Source organism: Eublepharis macularius, chromosome 5 (assembly GCF_028583425.1).
Source record: "Eublepharis macularius isolate TG4126 chromosome 5, MPM_Emac_v1.0, whole genome shotgun sequence".
NCBI lineage: Eukaryota > Metazoa > Chordata > Lepidosauria > Squamata > Eublepharidae > Eublepharis > Eublepharis macularius.
The window spans coordinates 126,540,477-126,564,483 of NC_072794.1; the positions used below are offsets into that span (position 1 = coordinate 126,540,477).

Genomic DNA, 24,007 nt, shown 5'->3' on the forward strand with positions numbered 1-24,007 from the left:
TGGAAGGAAGCGAGATTCACCTCTAGTAGAAGCAAAACTTTTATGACAGCCATGCTCATGCTATGGAACTTGTCCCATTGACAATGTTCACATGCTCCTTCACTCTGCTGGTTTTGGTTGCAGGTCAAGACAAAGGTTTCTTGGTGGCTTTTACAACTTGGTAACTCTGAAGCCTTTGCTCCTTGTTCTGTGAATTGTTGTGCAGCTGCAAGTATTTTTTGGATGATTTTTTGGTGTTTTTATACATATTGTTTTTAATTGCTTCAGATCATTATGAAAGCACTCCTTTATAGCAATCTATAAATCGTAGTAAACACAGGGGGAAACTCCCCAAAACATCAATAGGGCAGATAAGAACTAGTGGAACACACATGTATTGGTGCCATTCAGAATATAGGAGGAGGAAGCAGCACTACTCTGTCCTCCAGATAAACACAAGGGAATGTGCTACAACACAGGTAAGCATCAGTGGCTTTTAAACTCAGACCCTTGCCCTACATAGTAGCCAATGTATTGTCGAAGGCTTTCACGGCCGGAGAACGATGGTTGTTGTGGGTTTTCCGGGCTGTATTGCCATGGTCTTGGCATTGTAGTTCCTGACGTTTCGCCAGCAGCTGTGGCTGGCATCTTCAGAGGTGTAGCACCAAAAGACAGAGATCTCTCAGTGTCACAGTGACACTGTGACACTGAGAGATGCTGGCGAAACAGCTGCTGGCGAAACGTCAGGAACTACAATGCCAAGACCACGGCAATACAGCCCGGAAAACCCACAACAACCATAGTAGCCAATATTTGGCACTAGGGTCCAAGCAGGTCATGACTTGTTGGGTCCCTATTACAATCCACACAATTCAGTCATTTGTCCAAGGTCTTTCTATTAAACTAGGCATGAACGTTCTGTTATAGTTGCCCATATATGGTTTGATCGCAGGGCAGAATTGACAGAAGCAATACTATAGCCATAGGGTTCCAAGTCTTGTGGCTTTGAGTCAAATATTAAAATGTGTAGGAAATACATACTCTGACACTGTTGAAATGACCCACATTCTGACATCTATTAAGTCAGATCATGTTACATTGAAATGGTGTGATGCAATGTTAGGAACAGTACTGAGGATATAGATAAAGGCATGTTCCAACCATAACTTCTGCTGATGAAAGGGTTTTGTGTCAACAGAGTGCAACTTCCTTTCCTTACTCTTTTACTGAAGCCCCCAAATACCCCTGAATTCTACTCCTGAAAGGACAGAAGACCTTCGAGGACTGCAGGAGGGTGGAGTTGGAGGTCTGCAGCAGCATAGGCAAAAAATCATCCTGTCTGTGGAAATTCTCTAGTGGATCCAAACCCAGACTTGCCCATTGGAAAGACACTAGATAATGCAGTTCTGGGGGCTTCTGTATAAAAATTCTGTTGAGTGTTGCTATGAAGAGGCAATGTGAATTACTGTAACTGTAAGGATTCTCCAATTTTCTAAAATTCACACCATGGTTGCAAAACAGGAATTGAACTCCCAGGCTGTTTTCTAAATAGACATGTCTGTCAGACTTGTGGCAAAATGTGTAGTAGGAACTGCTTCCCAGGATGTTGTTTGTAAAAAATGGAAAAGCACAGAAAAGCCCAGTAAATACATCACACATTGAAATCAGTGTAACCGGAAGCAACAGCACTGAGGTTACCGCCCGCTCCCCCTTTAATTGCCTGGTATTGAATGGAACTGCTGGTTTTGCTTCTTTGCACCTGCTCTGTGGTACAGCCAAGGATCAGGCTTGGCAGGCTTCTGCACTGAAAGAGAATTATTCAACTGCCTTCAGCCCCTCAGCTATAAGGTCAAGTTCATAGCACCACGTCTCGTAGCGGAAGGCCATTCGGATCTGAGCCACATTGGTCTTGCGGATGTCATTGCCGTGTGGCCCCTCTTCCAAGTAATTCTCCCCCAGGACACGGAGCTTTTCCTGTAGAAGTGAAGCAAATTGTGGTGAATCTTCTTAGGTCCAATCCCATCAGTCTGGGCACCTGTCAGCTCTGACAAATCTCCACAGGCTTGCCTCCCCCTATTTCTTCTTCCCTCTTACCAGTACCCCCAGCATAATACAAGAAGCAACATCCTATTGTTCCGTTCCCTTTCCTTGCTCAGTGTCAAACTGCATAATATGTTTTTTGGCAAGAGGGGTACAGGGGATTTGGGCCTGACTTGCTTTTCCCCATAGCCATACAGCAGCTGTGGGGAATGTTGTTTTTAAAATAGATTCAATTCTGAATTGTGGAGTGGGAGAAGGAGAACTTCTACCACCACCACCCTACACCATTTTCCTGAGCCTAAATGGCCCCAGCCAGGAGTTATTTGCATAAATCTGGAACCTAGTCCTGACTTGCCAAAAAATGTATTGTTTATTTTGGTCCTCAGTCCTTCTTCAGCCGCTACACTAGGAAAAGATGTCTGTGAATTCCATACCTCATGAGACATGCCACATTGAAGGATACTATTGCGTGCAATCTCACACATGTCACAAGTGCTGAGCTTGAAGACCTGGGCAGCAATGGCATATTCTTCCATAAGAGGCTCCTGGGAAGAGAGAATGAGTGAGAGAAGGAACAGATGCAATCCACTGCAAAAGCTAAAAACTTGTCCCTCATGCCATCCCTGGGAGCCAACGCATAATGTACTTGAGGACCTAGCTGCCTACCTTGGTATAGTGGAACTGCATGGGGTCATCTGTAGATAATGACACCATCAGGCCTTTCTGGTGGAAATCAGGAAGTGGGTTCTTGGCATATTCTAGGAAGAGACTGTTGTTGCTGAGTGGGGACATGGCGATGGGTATTTGGGCTAGGAAGTAGAGATATTGAAGTACGGGGCTCTGTAAAGAGAAACACAAGGGCTCAAGACAATGTAGGCAGAGTCCTTTCTATCCTGATAGTGAGAGTCACTGTTTGGTTGGTAGTCTACAGTGAAAGACGGAAGGAAGGTGAGCAAAAACAGTTTCTGTAGCCCTCTTTTTATTCCTTCCTTTTAGTTACCTTCACCACTGCCAGGCAGAAGGCTTTTTTTCTTCTCTTGGCTTCCTCCACCCAACAGCCTTTTCTTACCAACAAGGTGTCCTTTAGATATGTGTGAAAGCAAACCTTCAGAGACCAAGGTACTTATACAACAAAGTCTTCAAGTTTTCAAGTTTTTACTGAAAATTTAAAAAGCATGAACAACATTCTAATTTTTAAAAAAGGTTAATACCAAAATCGTAACAGCATTTGAGTTAATGACATGGGAAAACTCATCCAGCTAACTTAACTAGACTGTTCCCTGTTCTGTCAGGTTCTAGAACAAATTAATTTATTTAGCTCAATGAGGTTCCTTAGTCAGGTCAGCGCCTTCTTTCTTGCAGAAGGAAAAAATTCCCCTCAGCTCTTTTCTTTGATGTTCTGACTTGTCCTTTTTTCCAAGCTCTTTTCCTTGCTGCTTGGCCTTGGTTATATATAACTTAGATCTGGTGCTCCGCCCAAGATATTGACTAATTATTAAAAGCAACTTTAAGTTTCATTTTTCGAAATCTGCATTTTATAGTTACGTTCTTTCAGACCCTAAGGAGAAGAACCTTTCTTTAACTCTATATTTTTGCAAGGCTGACCATATGAACTCTGCCTGAAACTGATCAAAAGCTTCTCCTCTACCAAAGGTAATCATTGTAAACATTAAACATAACAGGAACCAAATACACAATAGAGAAAACTCTTACACTTCTTCACAGGGGTGTCCCAGCTTCTTTCTAAATGGGAGTTGAATCTCTTTGTTTTCATGTTCAAGATAGATCCCGTAGTTGCTTGCACTACTCACTAATCAGTTTATTCCTACTTGGCACCACATGCAAGCACCAAGCCCTGATTTCCTAGAAATACACCCCAAATAAATAAGTACAGCAAGATCTTAGTACTGAGGAGTTCCTCCTGGAGAAGGATGCATCCAGGTCTTCTTGACAGGTCACAAGCTTCTTGTCATCATTTGAGGCACGAGATGTTCACAGAATGCACTGGCCAAATGAATATTATGGAACTGCAGAGATGAGTCAATGTTTGACTCTTCATTTTTGAAGAGAAAAAAATAACTGAGCACTTCCATATGAGGACCCAGGCCTGATATCAGGCAGTAGCATGAAGGGAACCATACAAGCTTAAAGAGATGGGCTCTTTATGTCTCATCAAGGCATAGAATCATAGAATCAAAGGGTTGGAATCTCCAGGGTCATCTAGTCCAACCCCCTGCACAATGCAGGAAATTCACAACCACCTCCCCTTCCCCCTCACACACCCAGTGACCCCTGCTCCATGCCCAGAAAATGGCAAAAGACTGTCAGGATCTCTAGCTGAACTGGCCTGGGGAAAATTGCTTCCTGAGCCCAAGGTGGTGATTGGCATTACCTTGAGCATGTAAGAAGGAGCCACAAGAACTAAGTACTGATGTAACATTGATACATGGGAGGAGAGTGTTTTTTCCCTTGTTCAACTCACCTTCTTCAGGTTCAAGCCATGGGAAATATTATCTGCAGTCATGAAGGCAGCTAGTAGATGGGTGATAGCACCAGCTTCTCCGCAGTGAGGACGGAACAGGAAGGTGTTCATGCCACGCTCCCTGAAAATAAAATGCCAGTCTTTATGCCAGTCTCCAGTCACTGGATACACTAAAGGTTATCTAGGGGACGGGCAATCAGATCATCCCAGAAGGATGCTTCTCTGGAAGAAGCCAACAGACGGAGTACGTTCTGAATGCGTTCAACAAGGGATTAATAAAACAAAGGATTGACCTTATTTCACTTCTCTGTTTCGGATTCGTAAAACATTATTAAAACTGTGCCTTCTTCAGTTTCCCCTGTGTTTTTGGGTGCTGACAAAAGAGCAACAAGAAGTACGTCAGGGCTTCAAAAGTGGACAAACCACAGAAACTGGGAACCTAATTAAATACTACCTGCAGATGCATGTAACTAAAGCCACTTTTATAAAAAATAAAAAATACAGTTTGGGGAGAAGCAATTTAAAATGAGGAAGTGGGGGGAGGTTTCTCCACTACTGGCCATTGGGGTGGAGACAACTGGGGGAGGCAGAAAAGCAGTAGGGGTAGGAAAAATTAAGTATCCTCTCCACTCACTAGTTCGCCACTCTAAACTGCACCCTCCGCATGTTTTTTTTTTTAATGAAAGCAGCTCTCAGGTTGTACTTGCATCCATCTACATCTAATATTTAGTTAAGTTCATTCACTGGTCAAAAAAGAGGCACAAATATACCTTTACTGTTGTATATAAGCTAGACTAGTGGACTAAAGTATTTAAATATCTGAGGGGGATAATATTAACAATTCTGCCCTGAATCAGTGTGGTGTAATGATTAGAGTGTTAGAATAAGATCTAGGAGACCCAGGTTTTAATCTCCACATTACCGTGGAAACTCACTGTGTGACATTCGGCAATTCTCTCAGCCTAACTTACATTACAGGGCTTTTCTGAGGATAAAACACAGGAGCGGAAATGGCGTAAGCTGCTTTGGGTCTCCACTGGGGAGAAAAGTGAGGTATAACAGTATCTAAATAAATTATCATCTGAATCTATAGACTGCTTCCGTCCATATTATAAATGGACCTGGAATATTGCCTACTAGGTTGGGACTAATAAAGAGGTGAGACTGATGAAGGTAAGTTTCAGAAGTGACATATTATCTTGCTGGGGTTAGTTTTGATGGGAAATGTAGGCAGCTTGGCGGAATGTTGGACAAGTGACAGTTGAAAAGTCCATTGGACAGCAGTCAGAGAGTCAAGCTGCAAGACCAGGATGCCTACATTTCCCATCAAAACTTGAGGGAAGCTGACTAGTGTCCAACCTGTGTCAGGCGTCACTTGTGGTCCCGCTCTTAGTAGAACTAGCATCTAGGAAAACTTTTCCTAAGGGTTAGTGTAGCATGGGATCCCCCAAAATAGTGCCTTTGGATGCCATGGTATCCGCTGACAACTTTCCTGGTACCTGCCAAGGGTTTTTAGAAAGTGGGTGGGTTTTTGCCTAGCAAGGCTTCTGATTGCCCACTGGAGATTTGATTGGCTGTACAGATTTTTTAAAAACATTGCTTTGGCTGCAGCCGTTACCACGACACAAAGATCTAGAGTGTGTGACTGAAGGTTAGCTGTGGTAGCCATTTTGTGGTTGGCTCTGCCTCCTGCACAGACAGTTAGTGGCAGCCATTTTGTTGCTGATCCCCCATACTGTCTCAGAATTCTAATGGTGTCTACAAACTCAAAAACATTGAGGAGCCCTGGTGTAGAATATTTGAGCATCGTAATCTTTCTCCCAGAAGCAACCCTCCTTCCCAGGCTTTGGACTCACCGTCGGAGGTGATTGAGCACCAGAATGTTGGCATACATGTAGTATAGATAATATGTGTAGGATGGATTCTTCTCATAGTTCCATTCCTCCGGCTTGGGGCTTTTGGTGCAGAACATGTGCCCACTGTGTTTGGACTCATCATCTACACTGTCAAAGCCAGTAATCTAAGGAACAGTTCAAAACAAATTCAGAGTATATTCCTCATCTTCCCCAAACATAATTAAGAACCTCTCATTCCCATTTCTCTAGAATTAATATGAACCTATATGGTGATTGGGTGGAATAACCTCTTTTGCCTACGAGATTTCCTTGTTAGGAGAGGAGGGCTAGAATCCAATAAGAGACTAGGTTTTCTTTATAGTTCTTGTGCATCATCTGCTATAGGGAACTCTTCGGGACAGGACACTGGGTGAGATGGGTGGGTCATTGACCTCTGATTAAAGATTTGCTGCTCAATCTCACTTAGGAGCTGATTGAGTACCTGATGCAACAGCTGTGTTTCCTTCCACACATTTTCCAAACACTTGGCCTATCTCTGACATGAAGGTTGGACCTGAGCTACCTCTCTCTCTCCTTGGCCACAGAACTCACATGGCGCAGAAATACACTCAGCTCCTTGTTGTCTTGTGGGTTGATTGTTGCCTCAAACACTGGCACAAAGATGTTCTCCAACATCTTCCCAAAGTGTGGCAGGAAATTCTTAGACCTGAACACATCACTGAGAGAAAAACAGAAATATCCCTGCTCAGTCAAATACAGAAAGATAAAGTAAGCATGTTACAACTGGAGATATAGACAAGTAGAGGCAACCTCTGCTATCTGCACTGGACAGTAATTAACCTAGTCTATAGGCCGGGGCAGTTGAGATCCAGATTGATATCCATTGCCCCAAAGAACTGAAAATGAACTATTGAGAATCAAGACTGACACTTTTTGCATAGTTCTCTCTCTTCACCTACTCTGTTTTGTTATCATATAATAGAGTGATCACACTAGACATATAATCCAACTGTTGGGTTTTTAATATACATCATACACAGAATCTAGCAATATTAATCTAACTTGGTACTTCTGATGTGCAACTTTTAAGTGTCCCCATTCTTTTTCCACAGTACGTACTAGATTCTGGGCACCTGGATCATCCATTTCATATTGGGAGAATAAACACGGTGTTGATTGAACCAGTTGGCTAATTTGGGCCACTCTTCTGGTGAACGCCCATAGATGGAGAGTCGTGGCTCTGCATACTGGTACTTGGCATCCTCCAGGTCAGAGCCAACCTCCTGGGAATCAAAGGGAAAAGGCATAACTTGTGCCTGATGTGCTTCCAAGAACTCGACTCATCCTCAAATTACTGGCCATGCAGACTCAAATGCTTGCATACCATATTGTCTAACCTTGATGATCGTGGCAAAGTATTCACCATTGATGGCATTTTCAGTCTTGAGGTAGAGATCACGCAGCTCACTGGCACCCACTGGATTATACTTAGCATTGAACTTGTCAAAGCGCTGGAAGGTCTGGCGACCCTGTAGCATAAATTAGGTGCCCATAACCCATTAAGTTTATTATTTGAAATATTTTCATCCCAGAAGTCAGAAGACAGCTAATAGTTGGACCCTGTCTGGATGAGAAAAGCTCCACAATTGGGTTGCCTGCAGATAAGGTGGGGATTTCCACATACTCAGGAGGATTCTCCAGGTATGCAGAAAAAGATAAAGTTGAATCCAGTGTAGTCTTTCTACCTACGAAAGACAACGTTCCCATCTCCCCCTCCTGTGGCAGCCTGAAATACACCCCTCCCCCCCAATCCTGTTCCTGGTGGTCCCCTCTCACCCTTTAAAAAACAGCCTAATAAGGACTGAAAAGACAGTTAAAGGGGAAAGGGAAGGAAATTAACCTAAAGCATCTGAGATCTCATAGAATGTATGGATGGGGCAGATTTTGGGAGTGAGGTGGGATTTCTCAATTGGTCCTCCCTCTTGCAGACCCTTGCAGGTCCCCTGATTGTAATATAAAAGAGCCCAAAGCAGATCCATAGAAACAAACACAAGTCAACACCAGCCAGACACAAAACAATCTTACATGTCATTAAAAAAAACCCTGGATACAGTTTTTTCAAGTTATCACCTAAGCAGGATAGGCACCAAGAGAATGGGTGCAGGGAAAGTGCAACGAATGCTTGCTAGACCAGAGATTGACAGAAAAGTTAGCTACACCCAGAAGCAAGAAACACAGGGAAGGGAAAGTGTGACTCACTGCATGCACATCAAGTGAATCTACTGTCAGGTCATATGGGTGAAGTTTCAGCTGGTCAAAGAGCTGCTTGAGTGTCAGCGTCTTCTCCTTGGACTTGTACACCACCCTTTCAGCATCAATCCGGTATGACTTCTTAATGAATCGCAGCAAATGCTTCTGGTTCATGCAAGCTGCAGCATGGATATGTGTGTCCACCTGCCAGTGAAAACAAAGGTCAGCCCAGGATCTGGCCAAATACTTTCACAGTCCCTGCTCCAGAACTATCTCAGCAATTATATTTGCAAGAGACACTGAGGTCACAATAGTTTAGAAAGCTATATGATCAGAATCATTGTGCAATTGTATGCAGTGACTACAGTCTAAGCCTATTGAAATCAGTGGGCTTAAATTGCAGTAACTCTGCGCACAATTACACTGTTACTTATGTAAACACAAATTTTGCTTGATACGTTATGCTTTTTCTTTTGGCAGATGAAAAGAATTTGGAATTATGTGGAAGATGGATGGAGGCACATTGTACAGCAGACACTGAGGAAACATGCAATACAGTAAGAAATTGTAGGTATCAGGGCTGGGTTATGATAGAGAAGGTGAGCATTGTTATGCCCCAGAATCAATGCTAAGAGTATATAAACATCCATGCTGGTCTCGGGTTGTTAGCAGTCAAGCCATACCCTCAGGGCTGGCGCGCCCTGAGGAGAGGACAGCTGACACTGGACTTTCAGTGTAGTCTTGGTAGGAGAATTAGCTCCCCTGCACAGCATATACTCTGGATGCGCAGAGTTCCAGGTTAATACCTAGCATCTCCAATTTAAGAGAATGTTAGCTAGCACAGCTGAAAATAATTGTGTTTTAAACTTTGGAGAGCCCCTGCCAATTAGAGTAGACAATACTGGCCTAAATGGCCAGTAATTGAAATGAACATATGAACATATACTGTGATAGACCGTTGTCCTATATTGTCTGCTCAGGTTGGCACCAGCTCTGCAGGGTTTTATGCAGAGGTTTTTCACATCACTGACTACCTGATTACTTTAACTAGAGATGCTTAGTGTTGAACCTGGGACTTCCTGCTTGCAAAGTAGGTACTCTACTACTGAGCCACAGCCTGTCCCCATATATTCAGTCTATCCCTGCCTCCACCTACCTCCTCTCTCTCTATTGTGTCCCTTTCGTTTAAGTTAAGACTATAAGCTCCTTGGGTCAGAGACCTGTCTTCTTGTACTATGTGAAGTATCATGCACATTTATGATATTATTTATTATTACAGTAGCCATTTTATATCTTCTTAAAGTATATGTCTGAAAAATCATGAGAAGTCCTAGAAAGAAGAGGATAGCTTTCTTGGGGGTGTGGCTTCAATGCTTTTAAGAGGCCTATAATTTGGAGAAACCTCTTGTCCTGACTCATAGGTTCTTCTCTCCATCACTATAACGGTACTCTTCACTGCCAAGCTCTCCAACCTTTGCCAGTCATGGCATGTAGTTAGAGCAGTTCTTTAAATATGAGGCATTATTATACCTTCTACCCTTGCAGTGCTCTTATCCAAAACCCCAGTTGGCTTAAGGAGAGCCCTTGGAGAAATGGCTATGTTTTGTGAAACTGAGCTCCTGGATATCAATTATCAGAAGACCAAAATCATAGCATTCGGGAGTAGATCGAAACAAAGATATTGGGCTATCAATGGCCATCAGATTGAACAAGTAGATAGCTTTAAATACTTGGGAGTGATTGTAGAGGCAAATGGCTCAAGGGTTAAGCACAGCCAATATATCGCTGAACAAGGGGAAAGATCAGCAAATGCCATATTAAAAATTTTTTGTACCCAGGGCAGCTATTTTGTTCCAGCAGCGTTAAAGCTGTATAAGGCCAAATCTTTAGCGCAGATGCTCTATGGAACATTTTTAGGTCCTCCCCCCTCTTGTTTCAATCCGCAAGGAAGAGCGCAGTCCAAATTTCTGAGAGCAACATACTTATCCCTTACAAGTTCCCAAGGGTGTATCAAACGCCTGGATTCGGCTGGAGTCTGGAAACCTGAGGTTTGAAGCTAGGGTGGGCATCCAATCCATGCATATGTGGCTGAAAGCTATTTTTCTGTCCTCAAGGTTTGCTCCCCCTGATTCTCCATGACGAATTTAAATCCAGCTGGCTTAAGGCGGTTTATAGGTTTATTACAAAAATAGGTTTCTCTCCTCAGGTGCTCCTAACTCAGGGGGCTGAACGAGCCAAAGGGTTAATTAAAAAAAGAATAGAAGACATAGAGTGCCAATCTGACATCTCTAGCGCATCTAAAAGGGGGGTGTTGATAAATGATAAAGGTACTCTTGAGCCAGCCAAGTATCTGGCCTCCGTGGAAGTAAATAATCTCAGAAGGGCATTTTCTTTGGCCAGGTGTTCTGCTTTTCCATCAGCGGTTGTTGAGGGTAAGTACAACAAAATCCCCTATGCAGAAAGGCTATGTCTATGCCCTTTGGAAGAGGTAGAGTCTGCAGAGCACATGTTCTTCAGTTGCCCATTTTATGGAGACGTTCGTTTAAAAATTATTACCCCACTATTAGATAGGATTCCCAGTCATATAATTACAAATAAAGGAAAGCTCTGCTGGCTCTTAGCCGATAAAAAACACATGATCATATGGCAAGTAACCAGATTCTGTACATTAATTTTTAAATGGCGTGAAATGTATTTTAAAAGTTTTTAAAAAACTGATGGTTTTTCTTTTTATTGATAACTGGTTTGGTAACATAATTTTTGTATATTGGTCTTGGTACTGTAATAAAAGTGATGATGATGATACCTTCTACCCTAAAAAGACAACTCCTTGCACAAATTCCCCACCTTCCGAGAATTATAGAAGTCCCGATGAGGGTTGTTCTTTAGCTCCTTCAGCTCCTCCATCTCATTCAACATCTCGTGCACATGGAACCTGGAGGAGAGGAACTTGAGGCGGCGGTGTGTGTAGGTTTTGCTGTAGGGATCAAACAAAACAGCATAGCCACACATAAGTCTTCCACAGAATAAACCACAGAGTGTGGGTTCACTGAGGTTCACAAATGCAAATACTGTCTATTAGAACCACCTACACTCGTTTCCTTTGCTAGCTAGAGTCATCCCTGCTACTGAAGACTGCATTCTGGGGTGACTATAGATGGCAGAATTCATTGAAGCGGGGATAAGTATGTTGCTCTAAAACTGCTCCGTTTTTACCTTTTTCTGTTGATGTACCACCATTAGAGTACAGACACCACCTTAGGCAACAGAACTTGGGTGTCAATAAAGGGTTGCACATTGATAGCTATGCCATTTACTTTCCCCCATCATAGGCAGGATGCCCTTTACATTTCCTGCCTCAGACACCAAACTGTCTTGGGCTGGCCCTGATTTTATGTGGAAAGGCCACACCATAGGTAAGGCTCTCTAGGACACTTACACAGGCCCCTGAGCTATAAGGGCCAGCAGGAAGTTCATGTCATCAATGAAGACCTCCAGGTCAGGGTAAGGCAGGTCCTTGGGCTCACCCCTGGCAGCTGCTGCTTTGTCAGCATAGACGTACACCACACCTTCGTTCATCTGCACGTGGTAGCCAAGATTCTCAGGGAGATTGTCAGACCGGAAAGGATCTTCACCATCCTTCACAGGTGGGGTGAATACTGAATCAAGAGAAGAAGCATGATAGTGATGGGCAGGAAGCAGGGCTATCTGGGAAGCCCTGAGAGCCAGTTTGGTGTAGGGGTTAAGAGTGACGGGACTTTAATCTGGATAGCCGGGTTTGATTCCCCACTCCTCCACTTGAAGCCAGCAGGGTGACCTTGGGCTAGTCACAGTTCTCTGGAGCTCTCTCAGCCCCACCCACCTCATGGGGTGATTATTGTTGTGGGGATAATAATGACATACTTTGTAAACCGCTCTGAGTGGTCACGAAGTTGTCCTGAAGGGTGGTATATAAATTGAATGTTGTTGTTGTTGTTAAGATGGGCCTGGAAAAAGCAAGCCTGGACGTGCCCTGCAGCACTTCAAGCCAATGCTTATAGGGACCACTACAAACAATGGGTGCTGTCTCATTTTATTTATTTATTGTTAGAAGTCTATTCTGCCCTCCCTGCAAGTGGGCCCACGGTAGATCAAAGCATTTAAAACACAATAAAACACAATTTCATACAATTTTCCATAAAATCATTAAAACATTATAAAAAATCTAAGTCAGTTGTGACTGAGTCATCTGTGGGCTCCTTCTGCATCATACCCCTCATTGGCACCACCGCCCAGGGATAAGCCAAGTGGCACCCGCAGTGCTGGCAGAGCTCTTGGGACGTGACTTCCCTTGTCCATCCTGCTAGCTGACCTCCGGAGCAGCGGCCCACCAGGACTTCCCCTGTAAGTGAAATGGCCAGTCCACCCCAGTGGGAAAAGAGGAGGTTTATATGTTACACCTCTTGAGGGTTATGCTGCATGATACACCCAACCCATGCTGGGTCACGGGTGCATGACTGGATTCTTAGATGTCTGGGGAACTCACTTGAAAAAGTACTTGTGTTGCTTGGCACTGTGAGGGACACTGCAAGGGGCATCCTACTCCACTTTCACCAGCAAAAAGTGAGACAAACGGGTCTTTTTGCCCCTTTTCTCTGGCACATGACTTGGAGATAGAAAAATGGCGTGAAAAGTCTCTGTGCTCCCCCTCACAGTGTCTCCCCCTCAGTAGTGCTGAGCACATCCACTTTTTAAGGTAAGTTCTCCCAATTTACGTCTGCCTGCAAGTCCAGCATGTGTGTCGTGTAATTACACCCTTAGCTGAGGTGCTACACCTGTGAGAAAGCCATCTGACCCTTAGAAAACCACCTTACAGTTGGGATCTGCTTAAACCCCCAAAGTTATAATGACATCACTACATGCTTCCTGCAACAAGGACATTTTACTAAGGTTATTGCCTTTGTTCCTGCCACCTTTGAGCCAAACTAAATGTGACGGCAAACTCATGGCTGCCATAGGGTCGTCGTCATCATTTTAAATAAAAAGCTTGGAGCTCTTTCCCTCTCCTTGAGCCTTTTAAAGTGCTGAAACAGCCATAAGGGCTTCCTTGCAGCTGTTTTGGCACTTGAAAAGGCATGGGGTGGAGAGAAAAAAGAGCTCCACACCACAGGCCTGATGAGGATTGGACCATTGCAGCATTTTAAAAACACTTTAAAATGGTGAAAGTGAACCCATGGCAGCCATGAGTTGCTGTCGTATTTAGTTTGGCTCTTTCTCCTGACTTATACTCATAATGCTTTATCTAGATGTTGCTATATGTGGCAAAATTCTAAGCTCTTCTGCTGTTTTTTTCTTAGTGGCCAATATCTAATGTCGATATATTTTAGTGTGTGCTCACATCTTTTTGGTTTTGTATATAACTCCTTATAAAATATTACTGATAAAGTATTTCCAGTTTGCACAATTTGAAAATTCTGCCTTGTTCTCCAACAATTTTTATAACTGCTATGCCATGGAAATCCAGTGTGTATAGAGAAATGAAGGTGTTATTGTTATTGTTATTACTACTATTAATTTATTTCATTTATACACTGCCTTTCTTGCTGAGACTGAATGTTGACGTTAAACAAAGATGTCTGCTCCAGCCCACACATCCAGAAGACGGATGCCTAGAGTTCTCCTATGCTGTATCATATCTTCATTTGATTTACAGGTCCCTTGTCAATATGTATATAAATAGAACTAACCAAAGGTGGCAGTCAAAGGCTATATTTGACATTAAAATACCAAATAAAGGCATCAGCCTTTATTTTCAGTGGCCAAGAAGTCACTGAATGTCAACACAGTGAGTTTGCTTTCCCACATACCAGCAGTTTTCCATTCCCCAAGGTATAGCCACAAGCAGGGTAGGTTAGGTTCCCCTAGCTATTACTCATCCACTGTGGCTCATCCACTGCCTGGAGTTACCTGGCTGCAGATCATCGTTGGGCTTCCACACTTCATTCTCAATGTTGCGCATGAACTGGGAAGGAGTCCTGGGGAAACGCTGGAAAGATTTCTGCATATACTTCTCCCGGATACACAGGGCACGATACAAACCTCTGCAGACCAGTTCAAAGTCCTCCACTGTCACCTGAAAGAGATATTTGCTAAAATTCACAGACCCCAGGAGAAGATAAAACAATTGAGCATGCAAAACTATGTGTGCTTAAAATGGCAGTCATTGTGCTATTCCATCATCTCCTCTGCTTGCTGCTTCACACTGAATATGGGAGGGAGAAAGGGGGCAGGGTAACAACAGTGATGAAGATACAGCCTCAAAGAAGCAATATTGCTCCGTAAGAAAGAGAACGCAGCAATATGTTTCAACAGCTAGTCAGGACATGTCTAAGGCTAGCAATGAAAAGCAATCAGGGCCTGTCTCTGGTCACAAGTTGGAGCTATTTTAAGCATCAGGATGACCCCACTTCTATTTCATCAATATCGCTTGACCCAGCAAATCCATCTCAGGATTTGATTTCTCCAGGGTTCAGGTTAGGTTAATCAAAGCAGAGGCACTGTTAGCCACTGTGACCAATGCAGTTAAGGGTGAGGAGAGAAGAACTTTGGGGACATTTTGAACTTCTCCCCCATTACATGTCTTGGTGCATCCCTCAAGGCTAGGAGCATAGGATGATTTTAGAGACGGGGGATTCATCAGGGGCTTTTTTGTGTGACTGTGTTTGTTGCACAATGAATACATCTTACCTTCCATTGTGTTGCATGTGGTCAACAAGACAGTACTTTTGTTGCAAGGAAGAAGGGATGTAATCCATGTTCAAGCTTTCTAGCTACAGTATTTTATACCTGGAACAAAACTGTTCCTTCCTCACATGGTGCAGCCATTCTTTATATGATTGCAAACGGATGGTTGCATGAGTGTCACAGACAGTTATTGACAGAGTCACACGGGTCTTTAAAGGCTAACAAAATTTGTTCCAGCATAAGCTTTTGTAAGTCAGATATGCTGATCATGCTGCTTGCTCATTTCACTAAATGCACCTGATGCATTTGAGTGAGCTCTGACTGATGAATTCTTAGGCTGTAATAAATGTTGTTAGTGTTTAAGATGCCACTGGACTCCTGTTTGATTTTAGTGCTACGGATCTGTCAGACTCCTCTTGTGCCGGGTCAGAGTCCAGGGCTGTGGCTCCCTCCAGCATCCTTTTTTGGTCCAGCCACAGATGAACCTCAGATTCTGGAGAGAAGGGGGCTATCTCAGCACCATACTCCCCTCCCTCTTGCCAGCTGCCTCTCTCAAAGTTCCTTGGAAGTGGTCTGGGCCTTCCCTCGTGGCCCTCCCTGGGCCGGGCCTCCTTGGCCCCCAATGCCCTCAGTGAGGGCCCCTCACTTCAGTGGCAGACCCAAGGTGAGCGAAGGTAAATGGGGCCAATGGCCTCCCTGGCTGAAACATATGAGTGATCTAGTGAGAAAACAAAGTGATGAGAGAATGGATTCTGCCCTGGCAGGAGATGGCTTAGCACCCCCAGCTACTGACCCCTGCTGCATAGTCCCCTGTGATTTGCACACGCTGGAATTTGGGAACAGCTTGATACTGAGTTGTGGTAGAGATGACCTCATCAATGGTAGACAGTTTGGTTGAAGACTTTCCTGCAATCGGAAGAACCAAGGCAATGGTCTTCAGCCGCAGAAGCCCCTTCTTCCTAAGATGAACAATGAACAAAAAGGGAAGCAAGGCAACTTCAGACTTTGGCCTGCACTGTTTGGGTACATGCTTTGGAAGCAATAACAGGAACACCATGATTTAGTCAGATTGGTCATATATTTCCCATGGCTCTTATTTCTTAGTTGGCAGAGAGAGTGATAAAAATCACATCAACAGACAAAAGCCTAACTTGACTTGTACTGTCTTCGGTCTTCTTCACTGAACAGGCATTCTGTATCCAAAGAGGCACAGCATGCAGGTAAAGTAGCAGTAATTCTCTAAAGCCACAGGAACAAAGTCCTCATGCTCAAATACTCTGGCCTAAGGAAACAAGTTTAATATTGGAAATCAGAGTATAAATAGATGATTGGGCAAAGCAATAAGAGACCATGGCTTAGATACTAATCTCTCTCTTCATTCATGGCCAGCACTTCTGGTTACAGAAGTATTAGAGGGTGGTTGTTGTGGATTTTTCGGGCTGTATCGCCATGGTCTTGGCATTGTAGTTCCTGACGTTTTGCCAGCAGCTGCGGCTGGCATCTTCAGAGGTGTAGCACCAAAAGACAGAGATCTCTCAGTGCCAGTGATCTCTCAGAGGGTGATTTCTATCAATTCTCACTTATCACTGCTCTCCACCTCTTGATTCCAATCCCCATGGTATTCCAGTGGGTCCAATAACTCACAGTGGCACAATTTTTAGAGATACAGAAAAATGCAGCAGCAGTGGGAAAGCGGAGGTAGGAAAGTTGCCATTTACACTGCACAGTTCCACTCAATGCATAGAATACAATCGCATGACCTTCAAACCGGTGAGTGCACATCCCCCTACCAGTCATTCCTATGATCACATTGTAAAATTCCTCTACAGTCCCAACGTGCCAAGAAAGATAATGGGCTTAGAATCAATTCTGTGTTACTAGAAAAGCAGGTTTTGAAAATTTGCACAGAGACTGAGAGATGGTTTAAATTTTAGGGTGGGTATTCAGATATTGGATTCCTTGGGTCTTTCCCTAGCGGGATTAACCAATGCAATAACAGACTGGACCCTTCATGCTGGAAACTGCCCTGACACGGCTTCATCTTATTGCAAATTGTTTGCTCATGCAGCTTTGGTCATAAACTAGTGGCTTCTCCAGGCTCTAACTGTGCCTTTCCTTGTTACTGGTCATTCATTCCCAATATTCCATATCCCCTCACTCCATGTTTACCGTTTGTCAGCATCTCTTTCACTGTCCTGCTTGATCAGATGCTCCTGCATTTCATGGTGGGAGATGGGGCAGACTTCTTCCACATCAAAGGGGGAGATTTCATGTTGGCCTTCATCCTTCACCTCGGAAGCAAAGACCTTCTCAGCAAAGGAGCGCATGTCGTCATCTGTTTCTATTGGGAGAAGGTAGTGGGTCATCATTAGACCAGTCTGCTGCCATTATGGAAAGAGGATTCTCTCAACACTGTTCCTACAGCTGGGCTGGGAGCCTGAGCTCTCTTTCAGAGCACACACAGGCCCTTTTCAGGCTTTAGGTTCCTGGTGCTACAACGCATATATTTTCAAAGGATCATGTAGAGCAGTGGTTGTTAACCAGTAGTACCCATATACAGCCAGTGAGACGCATTCTCTCTCCCTCAATCCCCACATCCACCTGCAAGTGTGGTGTGCCATCTCCTACTGGTCCACCTGCCATGGATTATCCATCTGTGATCTTTTGGCATGCTTAGACACTGTGTTTCTCTTCATCCCCCATTTTCCCTGCACACCAGCACATCATTGATGTGCTATGTCCTGCCCACCCTACCTGCCAGGGTTTATCTATTGTGCTTCTGCAATTTTTTATGTCCTTAGAACTTACCCTAAATGATAAATATAATAAAAGAATACCTGTAAACATAAAAATGTCATTGGAAAAAGTGGGCTTTTTTTGTTTTTCTGTCAGGTGGTACCCAGTTTCTTTGATAGGGTGTTTGGTGACACATAAGATTTGACAGGTTGAGAACCCCTGGCGTAGAGCACCCTCTCCTCACACAAGGGATCCCAGTGTCAAATGTAATGCCTGAAACAGGATAGGGTCTTCAAGATGTTTTAATGTCACAGGGATCTAAAGAGCCTCAAACTGTATGACAGTTACCACAGAACTGGAGACCAATGTGCACCCCAGCTGTGGGTGTAACCTGAGGGAATGAGTATAAGGAGCTGTCTTATACCAAGTTGTTCCATCGGTCAGTCTCCCTCAGTATAATCTATTCTGATTGGCAGTGGCTCCCCAAAGTTTTAGGCAAAGCTTTTTATCAGCACTTCTACCCAAGATACATTTAACTGGAGATGCCAGGGACTAAACCTAGGAAAGTGAGGGATAGAAAACAAATGGCAAACAATGGACACAGAGATTCAAGATGGGGAGTAGAATATCAGCAAGCTTCTCTTAGTATCCACTTGACTGTTCTAGATTCAGAATGGACAGAGCTTGTCTTTCTATGCATCCTAGACATATTTGTGACACTGAGCAAGATGACATGGAAATGAGAGTAAGGGGGGAAGCAGAATGGAGGCATATGGGTTTGGCTTTTCCCATCCAGTAAGCATACATGACATCATCATAGTATAGCCTAGCAACAAGGTCAGTTCTCTGGCTAAGCCACTGAAACTTCTGCTTGGGGAAGCACTGATGGGGCTTGGCAGACTCCCAGCCATCAGAGACATGGGAGGTGACAGGCTTCATCTCCTGGGCTTACACCAGTGCTGCTACAGAACTGTGTCATGGACCTGACTGGTGATGGTGCAGGCCTATGAGAGGATGAATGTACATTGTCTGGGGTGTCAAAATACTTCGACCTGGTCTTACCTACCAAGGACTATGAACTGGCTACAGGCATCCAACTTCATAACAGGTAAGACTCCAAGCTCGTGAGAAGCCATATGATTCAGAAAGAAGTGTCTTACCTGTAGAGAGTTTCTTCAGAGGACACTGTAGCCCCTTTCTCTGGAGGTCAGAGTCTGGGTGTAACCTACCCTTTAACCAAGAAAACCACCTCATATATGGTGGGAAAAGTACACAGAAAAGTACAGGAATCACAACTGGTTTTGGCCAGGGAGTCCTCAGCTGCAGGCCATAGAGTCAAACCTCCAAACAGCAGGCTTCTGAGCTCCTCAAAGAACTGAGGCTACGATAGGATGGTTTCTTGTTACAACCGCCAATGATTGAATGTACAGGTACACTTAAAGGTGGAAACCTCCTGCATACACACACCTGTGCAAGGCAACTCTAGTATGGACTGGGGAATCTTTTCAGTCTATGGTACTTGTTAAAATTCAACCGACTACCATGGCACCTAGCAACATCTTGCAAGGTTCTTATGAATTTACAGCCCAATCATATGCTTACTCCAAAGTAAATCACACTTATTTCAGTGGGACTTATTCTGAAGTAAGTATGCATGGAATATCACTGAAAGGCTGCCAATAAAAGGAGGAGGAGTGCTGGAGCAGACCAACCAGTGAAGCATCTGCTGTCTGGAGATAGCTGCTGTGTGTTAAGTGCTGCTTTCATGGCGGATATGGAAGAAGCAGAAACACGATGCAGTTCAGCAGAAGATATGCAAGTGGAGTAAACAGGATGGACACAGGATGTCATGGTAATGGGATGGGGATGCTTAAGGCCATGCTAGTGACAGATGCATGCAACACCACTTCCCAGGCAGACAATGCACATGGAGAATAAGCCAGGAATAAAGCCACCACCTATAGATGGGGAATATGGGGGAAGGATCAGCTCATCCTGCTCTGAGTTTCTAGTGCCTGCTTAGAGACGCTATATCTGTGTTTTCAAAGCAGCCACTGGTTCAGCTCAGTTCCATCCTGGCTTCAAATTCCTCAGGGCCAGGGGCCACTAGGCAAAGTGGTCCATGCTCAACTAGGCAGCCCATAACAACAGTCATTTCTCAGCAGGGCAATTTCTGCCAATGTCTTCAGATTCATGTACAGTGAACCACCAAGAGCCCAAGAGGTAGATAAACTTAAGAGTCAGGCATACAAACTTCAGGTCAGGGTGGGCACACCACCAAGAAACTTTGGCCATCATTCACTCGTGTTCCTATTTCCCAAACAGGTAGGTGCTGGTAAGGCCCCTTATAGGAACAGGCTTTTTCAGCTATCTCTTGAGCAAAAGAAAAGGACAGAGAAATAGACTTTTGTTTGTACTATATCTCAGCTGAATAAAGGAGATGGAAGTAATCATTCCAGCTCTGGAATCTTGATGGAATTGACTGGGTGACAGCCATACAGGACAGTTCCTGGTTAAAGAGTTATAAAGGAAAGTCAGTTATAAAGGAAAGTCAGTCACCTTTGTTCCTTTGTTTTGAAGGAACAAAGGTGACACCTTAGTCCCTTGCTCTATCTGAGCAGGCAGAAAACATCCAGATTTAAGCTGAAACCTTAAGACAATAATTCTGAACGAGACCTTTTGTTGATGAAGATAAATAGGCTGCTCCTGGAACAATCAAGTGCCTTGAGGACTGGAGTTCTACTGTTCTTGCTCCCATGATAATTTTAGGGTTGCTTAGTATTACATAGATGTATTCCTTGATCAGTTCTACCCAAGGAAATTGGAGGAATTTGTGGACACATCACTGAACAAACACAGGAGGACAGTATAACTGTTGTTGGATCTACAACAGCAATAGTAACGTTTGCACAGGGTTCATACAGAGCTTCATCCCATTCCTGGTTTCAAGTTCACAAGATGTTCTCTGGAAGATGTAATGCAGGATGGGTGAAGCTTCTCTCAGTATTGAACCAAAAGTCACAAGGATGGTGCGCTCTCTGACCCCATGACAACATCCTTCTGCCATGCTCCATGCAAGCTCATCACTGGATGAATCTCTAGCTCCTGGGCTGCCATGATCATTTGTCTGTTGGATATTACCAATGATCATCTGCTTGACAGAGCAGCAGAAGGCACAATGAAGACCTAATAATACTCACGTTTCTCCTTCACTGCTTGAGATTAAAATTAAAAAAAGGTGATCAGATCTCCAGGTTTAATCACATGATGAAAGTTTTACTTGTTCATATTTATACAGAGAAAAGAACAGTTATATTTTAAAAGCGTTTCCAGAATTCTGGTCTACACACATTACATCTTTGCATTGGACATTTTTACACTGAGAAACACTGAAAATTAAGAAAGCAGTTCATGCAACTTGCTCTGTCTTCCTGACTGCTGTACTCTGTCTCTGCTCCACAGTCCTTCCAATCTGCCTTCAGGCTCCATGGGTTGTAAACCAGAACCTGGGATTTACATCATCCCAGGCCCTTTCTGTAAGGCCCTTTGGGTACACACCCCCAACCATCATGCATTCAGAAACACTATTTGTACAGAATTCGGAATAGGCTTACACTCCTTTATGCACAACTTAAGATCTTCCATAGACCACATTTGCTTTTAATGCTATTTTCTTCTGTGTTCCATCATTTGCAAATGCTAGATTGAACCAGCACTTCTAGGGCTACTAAGCAAAGATCCAATAAATAACACTTTGGGTTCTGCAGTGACATTTTGATGCACGTCTATTGACAGGGTTCTGGTCCTTGCTTGATGCAAGGAAGGAAAGCATGCTCTCAAGAAAGGCTAACAGTACTATCCTAAGCTTCATTGGGGTTAGAAGACGTCAATAAATTTAGAACGGTGTAACTGTTTAGGATGGCAGTGTAATGCAGTAACATTTCTCTTACTGGTAACAAAAATGCCGCAGGTGATTAATCACTCTCTTTTTCAAAAGTATGTCCATGCATAAATTGTGACAAAACTGTATTCATTAAATGTAATCGCCTTGTTCCCAAAAAGCTATTGCACCATTAGCTTTTATTCGGAAGACATGAACAGTCCTGACTGGGAGGCGGCAAAAACTTCATGTGGCATGATAATTATAAAACTCCTCAACCATTAGTTGCAGCTATTTGTTATTAATATAACATAAAGGGACAGGTCTTTGGTATACCAATATTAGGGGGAATTGATTGAACCATTTTCTTATAGGCACAGGTACATTTACTGAAATACTGTGCAAAGCAAAAATAGAGATTTGAATGCATGTTTTTAACTGTATTGTCCTTTTCAGGAAATTTTGTTGCATGAAGTGGAGGAAAAAGATTGCTAGTGTGATTTTTAAACTGGAATCAGGTTATTTTATTTCAAAATGCAAAAATAAAAATCCAATTTATTCTAGTCATTCTGTTCCAGACTCCTTTGGACTGTATTGCCATCCCTGCTTGCAATTATTATTCTTCTGTTTGCAATAGCACAGATAATTCTGGAAGGGATAATGAAGACATGTGCATGTAGACAAAGATGATCAATATTTAAGCTTAACCTTGGAATTACTTTTGCGCATGTCTGAACAACATCGAGGCCCTTTGAATCAAGGGCCAATTATCTTGTATGAAATTATATATTTTTAAAAAGCCATCACAGTCAATGGAAGCCAAGCATTTGAGCATGCCTGTGTCCTATACACCTTTTTTTTTTTTTGCATTATTACCACTGTTTATGCAACAGGGTTTTGCAGAGCTGGATTTGCAGTCTTGCCCAGCTAACTTCATATCTGCAGTAGTCACCGCTCTCTTGACATTTCAATCTAGATTACTCATTTTGCATAGCTAATAACCATTCCATAACTTTCTTTGAGCTCTCAATCTTTCCACTTTCTTCTCTAGCACATTTTTTAAAAAGAAGGGAGTTTCCTTCTGAACTAATTCCTTACACTTTGGCAATTAGAAGCTAACTCATTATGTAAGACTAGGAAGGCTGAAGTAGCTGCTTTGGGCTAATTGGTTTACTTTCATTTCAGTATATTGATTAGACCTACCTGGGACTTTCACCTGCGGCATTTTTGTTACCAGTTCAGAGGTGTCTTGAGGAACTGAGTGTAGGGCTGGCAAGTGGAAGAACGGAGCTGCATATCTACACTACACTCATTTTACTATTTATTATCTCTCCTCTTGTAACCCAACTCTCCTTCTCTAAATAGAGTGGAGAAAGAAGCAATAAACTATTTAAAGCCACAGTGGGGAAAGTCTTGGTTGCAACAGGTGAAGCTGTAGACTGCGATTAACGCTGTTGGTTCAGAGATGCATAGTGATACAAAATTTATGGTCCCATAAATGGTAGAATATTGCCAGGCCTGTTACCAGAAAGGAGGGCTTTGAATTAGCATTAATTGAGTTGCACAGAATTCCCCTGGATCCAGTGGCGTAGCATGGGGGGGAGGGGTAGAGGGGCGGTTGCCCTGGGCGCAAAATTCGTGGGGGTGCAAGAGACTGTGTCGCACCCTTGGGGAGGCAGCCTGCACTGCCTGTGCACCAATAGGGTGTCTGGCTTGTCTCCAACCCCCTCCACCACAGCTGCCTGTGCTGCCACAGCCAGCTCAGTGCCTAGCAAGCTGGCTGCCTCATCAGTGCACAGGTGGTGCAGGCAGCCTCCCCATGGGCACAGCGCAGTCTTCGCTCCCCTCTGCCGCAGCCGGCCCCACTGCCGTAGCAAGCTCGGCTGCTGCAGGAAGGCCAGCTTAGCACCCAGCTGCGCTGTGCCCGTGGGAGGCTGCCTGCACACTGATGGGGTGGCTGGCTCGCTAGGTGCCAAGCTGGCCTTCCTGCAGCAGCTGAGCTGGCTGCAGGGGTGTGGGCAGCTGTGGTGGAGGGGGGCAGCATGCCCTGCATGATTACCT

At 43.8% G+C, this 24,007-nt stretch overlaps 1 protein-coding gene across 3 annotated transcripts; it reads right to left on the reverse strand.

Moving 5' to 3' along the window:
- Positions 1-1,642: 1,642 nt before the first annotated feature.
- AMPD1 (adenosine monophosphate deaminase 1) lies at positions 1,643-23,235 on the reverse strand. 3 transcript variants are annotated; one of them, XM_054981661.1, is made up of 16 exons: positions 23,150-23,217; positions 21,267-21,281; positions 17,500-17,671; positions 16,124-16,289; positions 14,554-14,719; positions 12,047-12,266; positions 11,455-11,584; positions 8,617-8,811; positions 7,755-7,886; positions 7,477-7,640; positions 6,949-7,075; positions 6,358-6,521; positions 4,502-4,622; positions 2,686-2,859; positions 2,454-2,564; positions 1,643-1,953 (listed from the first exon to the last, which is right to left on the reverse strand). In XM_054981661.1, the coding sequence occupies exons 1-16, from the start codon at positions 23,169-23,171 to the stop codon at positions 1,795-1,797; spliced, it is 2,238 nt and encodes a 745-aa protein (XP_054837636.1). In that variant the 5' UTR covers positions 23,172-23,217; the 3' UTR covers positions 1,643-1,794. The 3 variants fall into 3 exon arrangements, with proteins under 3 accessions (XP_054837636.1, XP_054837637.1, XP_054837639.1); XM_054981662.1 differs by lacking the exon at positions 21,267-21,281 and having other exon boundaries at positions 23,150-23,235; XM_054981664.1 differs by lacking the exons at positions 21,267-21,281; positions 23,150-23,217 and adding an exon at positions 19,227-19,251.
- Positions 23,236-24,007: the final 772 nt, after the last annotated feature.

What these genes read in the sequence shown, in the direction of transcription:
- AMPD1 (XM_054981661.1), bottom strand. Translation starts at nt 23,171, where the DNA reads ATGCCGCAGGTGAAAGTCCCAG. An exon ending in ATGGCTTGAACCTGAAGAAG is followed by an intron (nt 2,860 to 4,501) that starts GTGAGTTGAACA and finishes TTCTCTTTACAG; the next exon opens with AGCCCCGTACTTCAATATCT. An exon ending in TGCAGTTCCACTATACCAAG is followed by an intron (nt 2,565 to 2,685) that starts GTAGGCAGCTAG and finishes CTCTCTTCCCAG; the next exon opens with GAGCCTCTTATGGAAGAATA.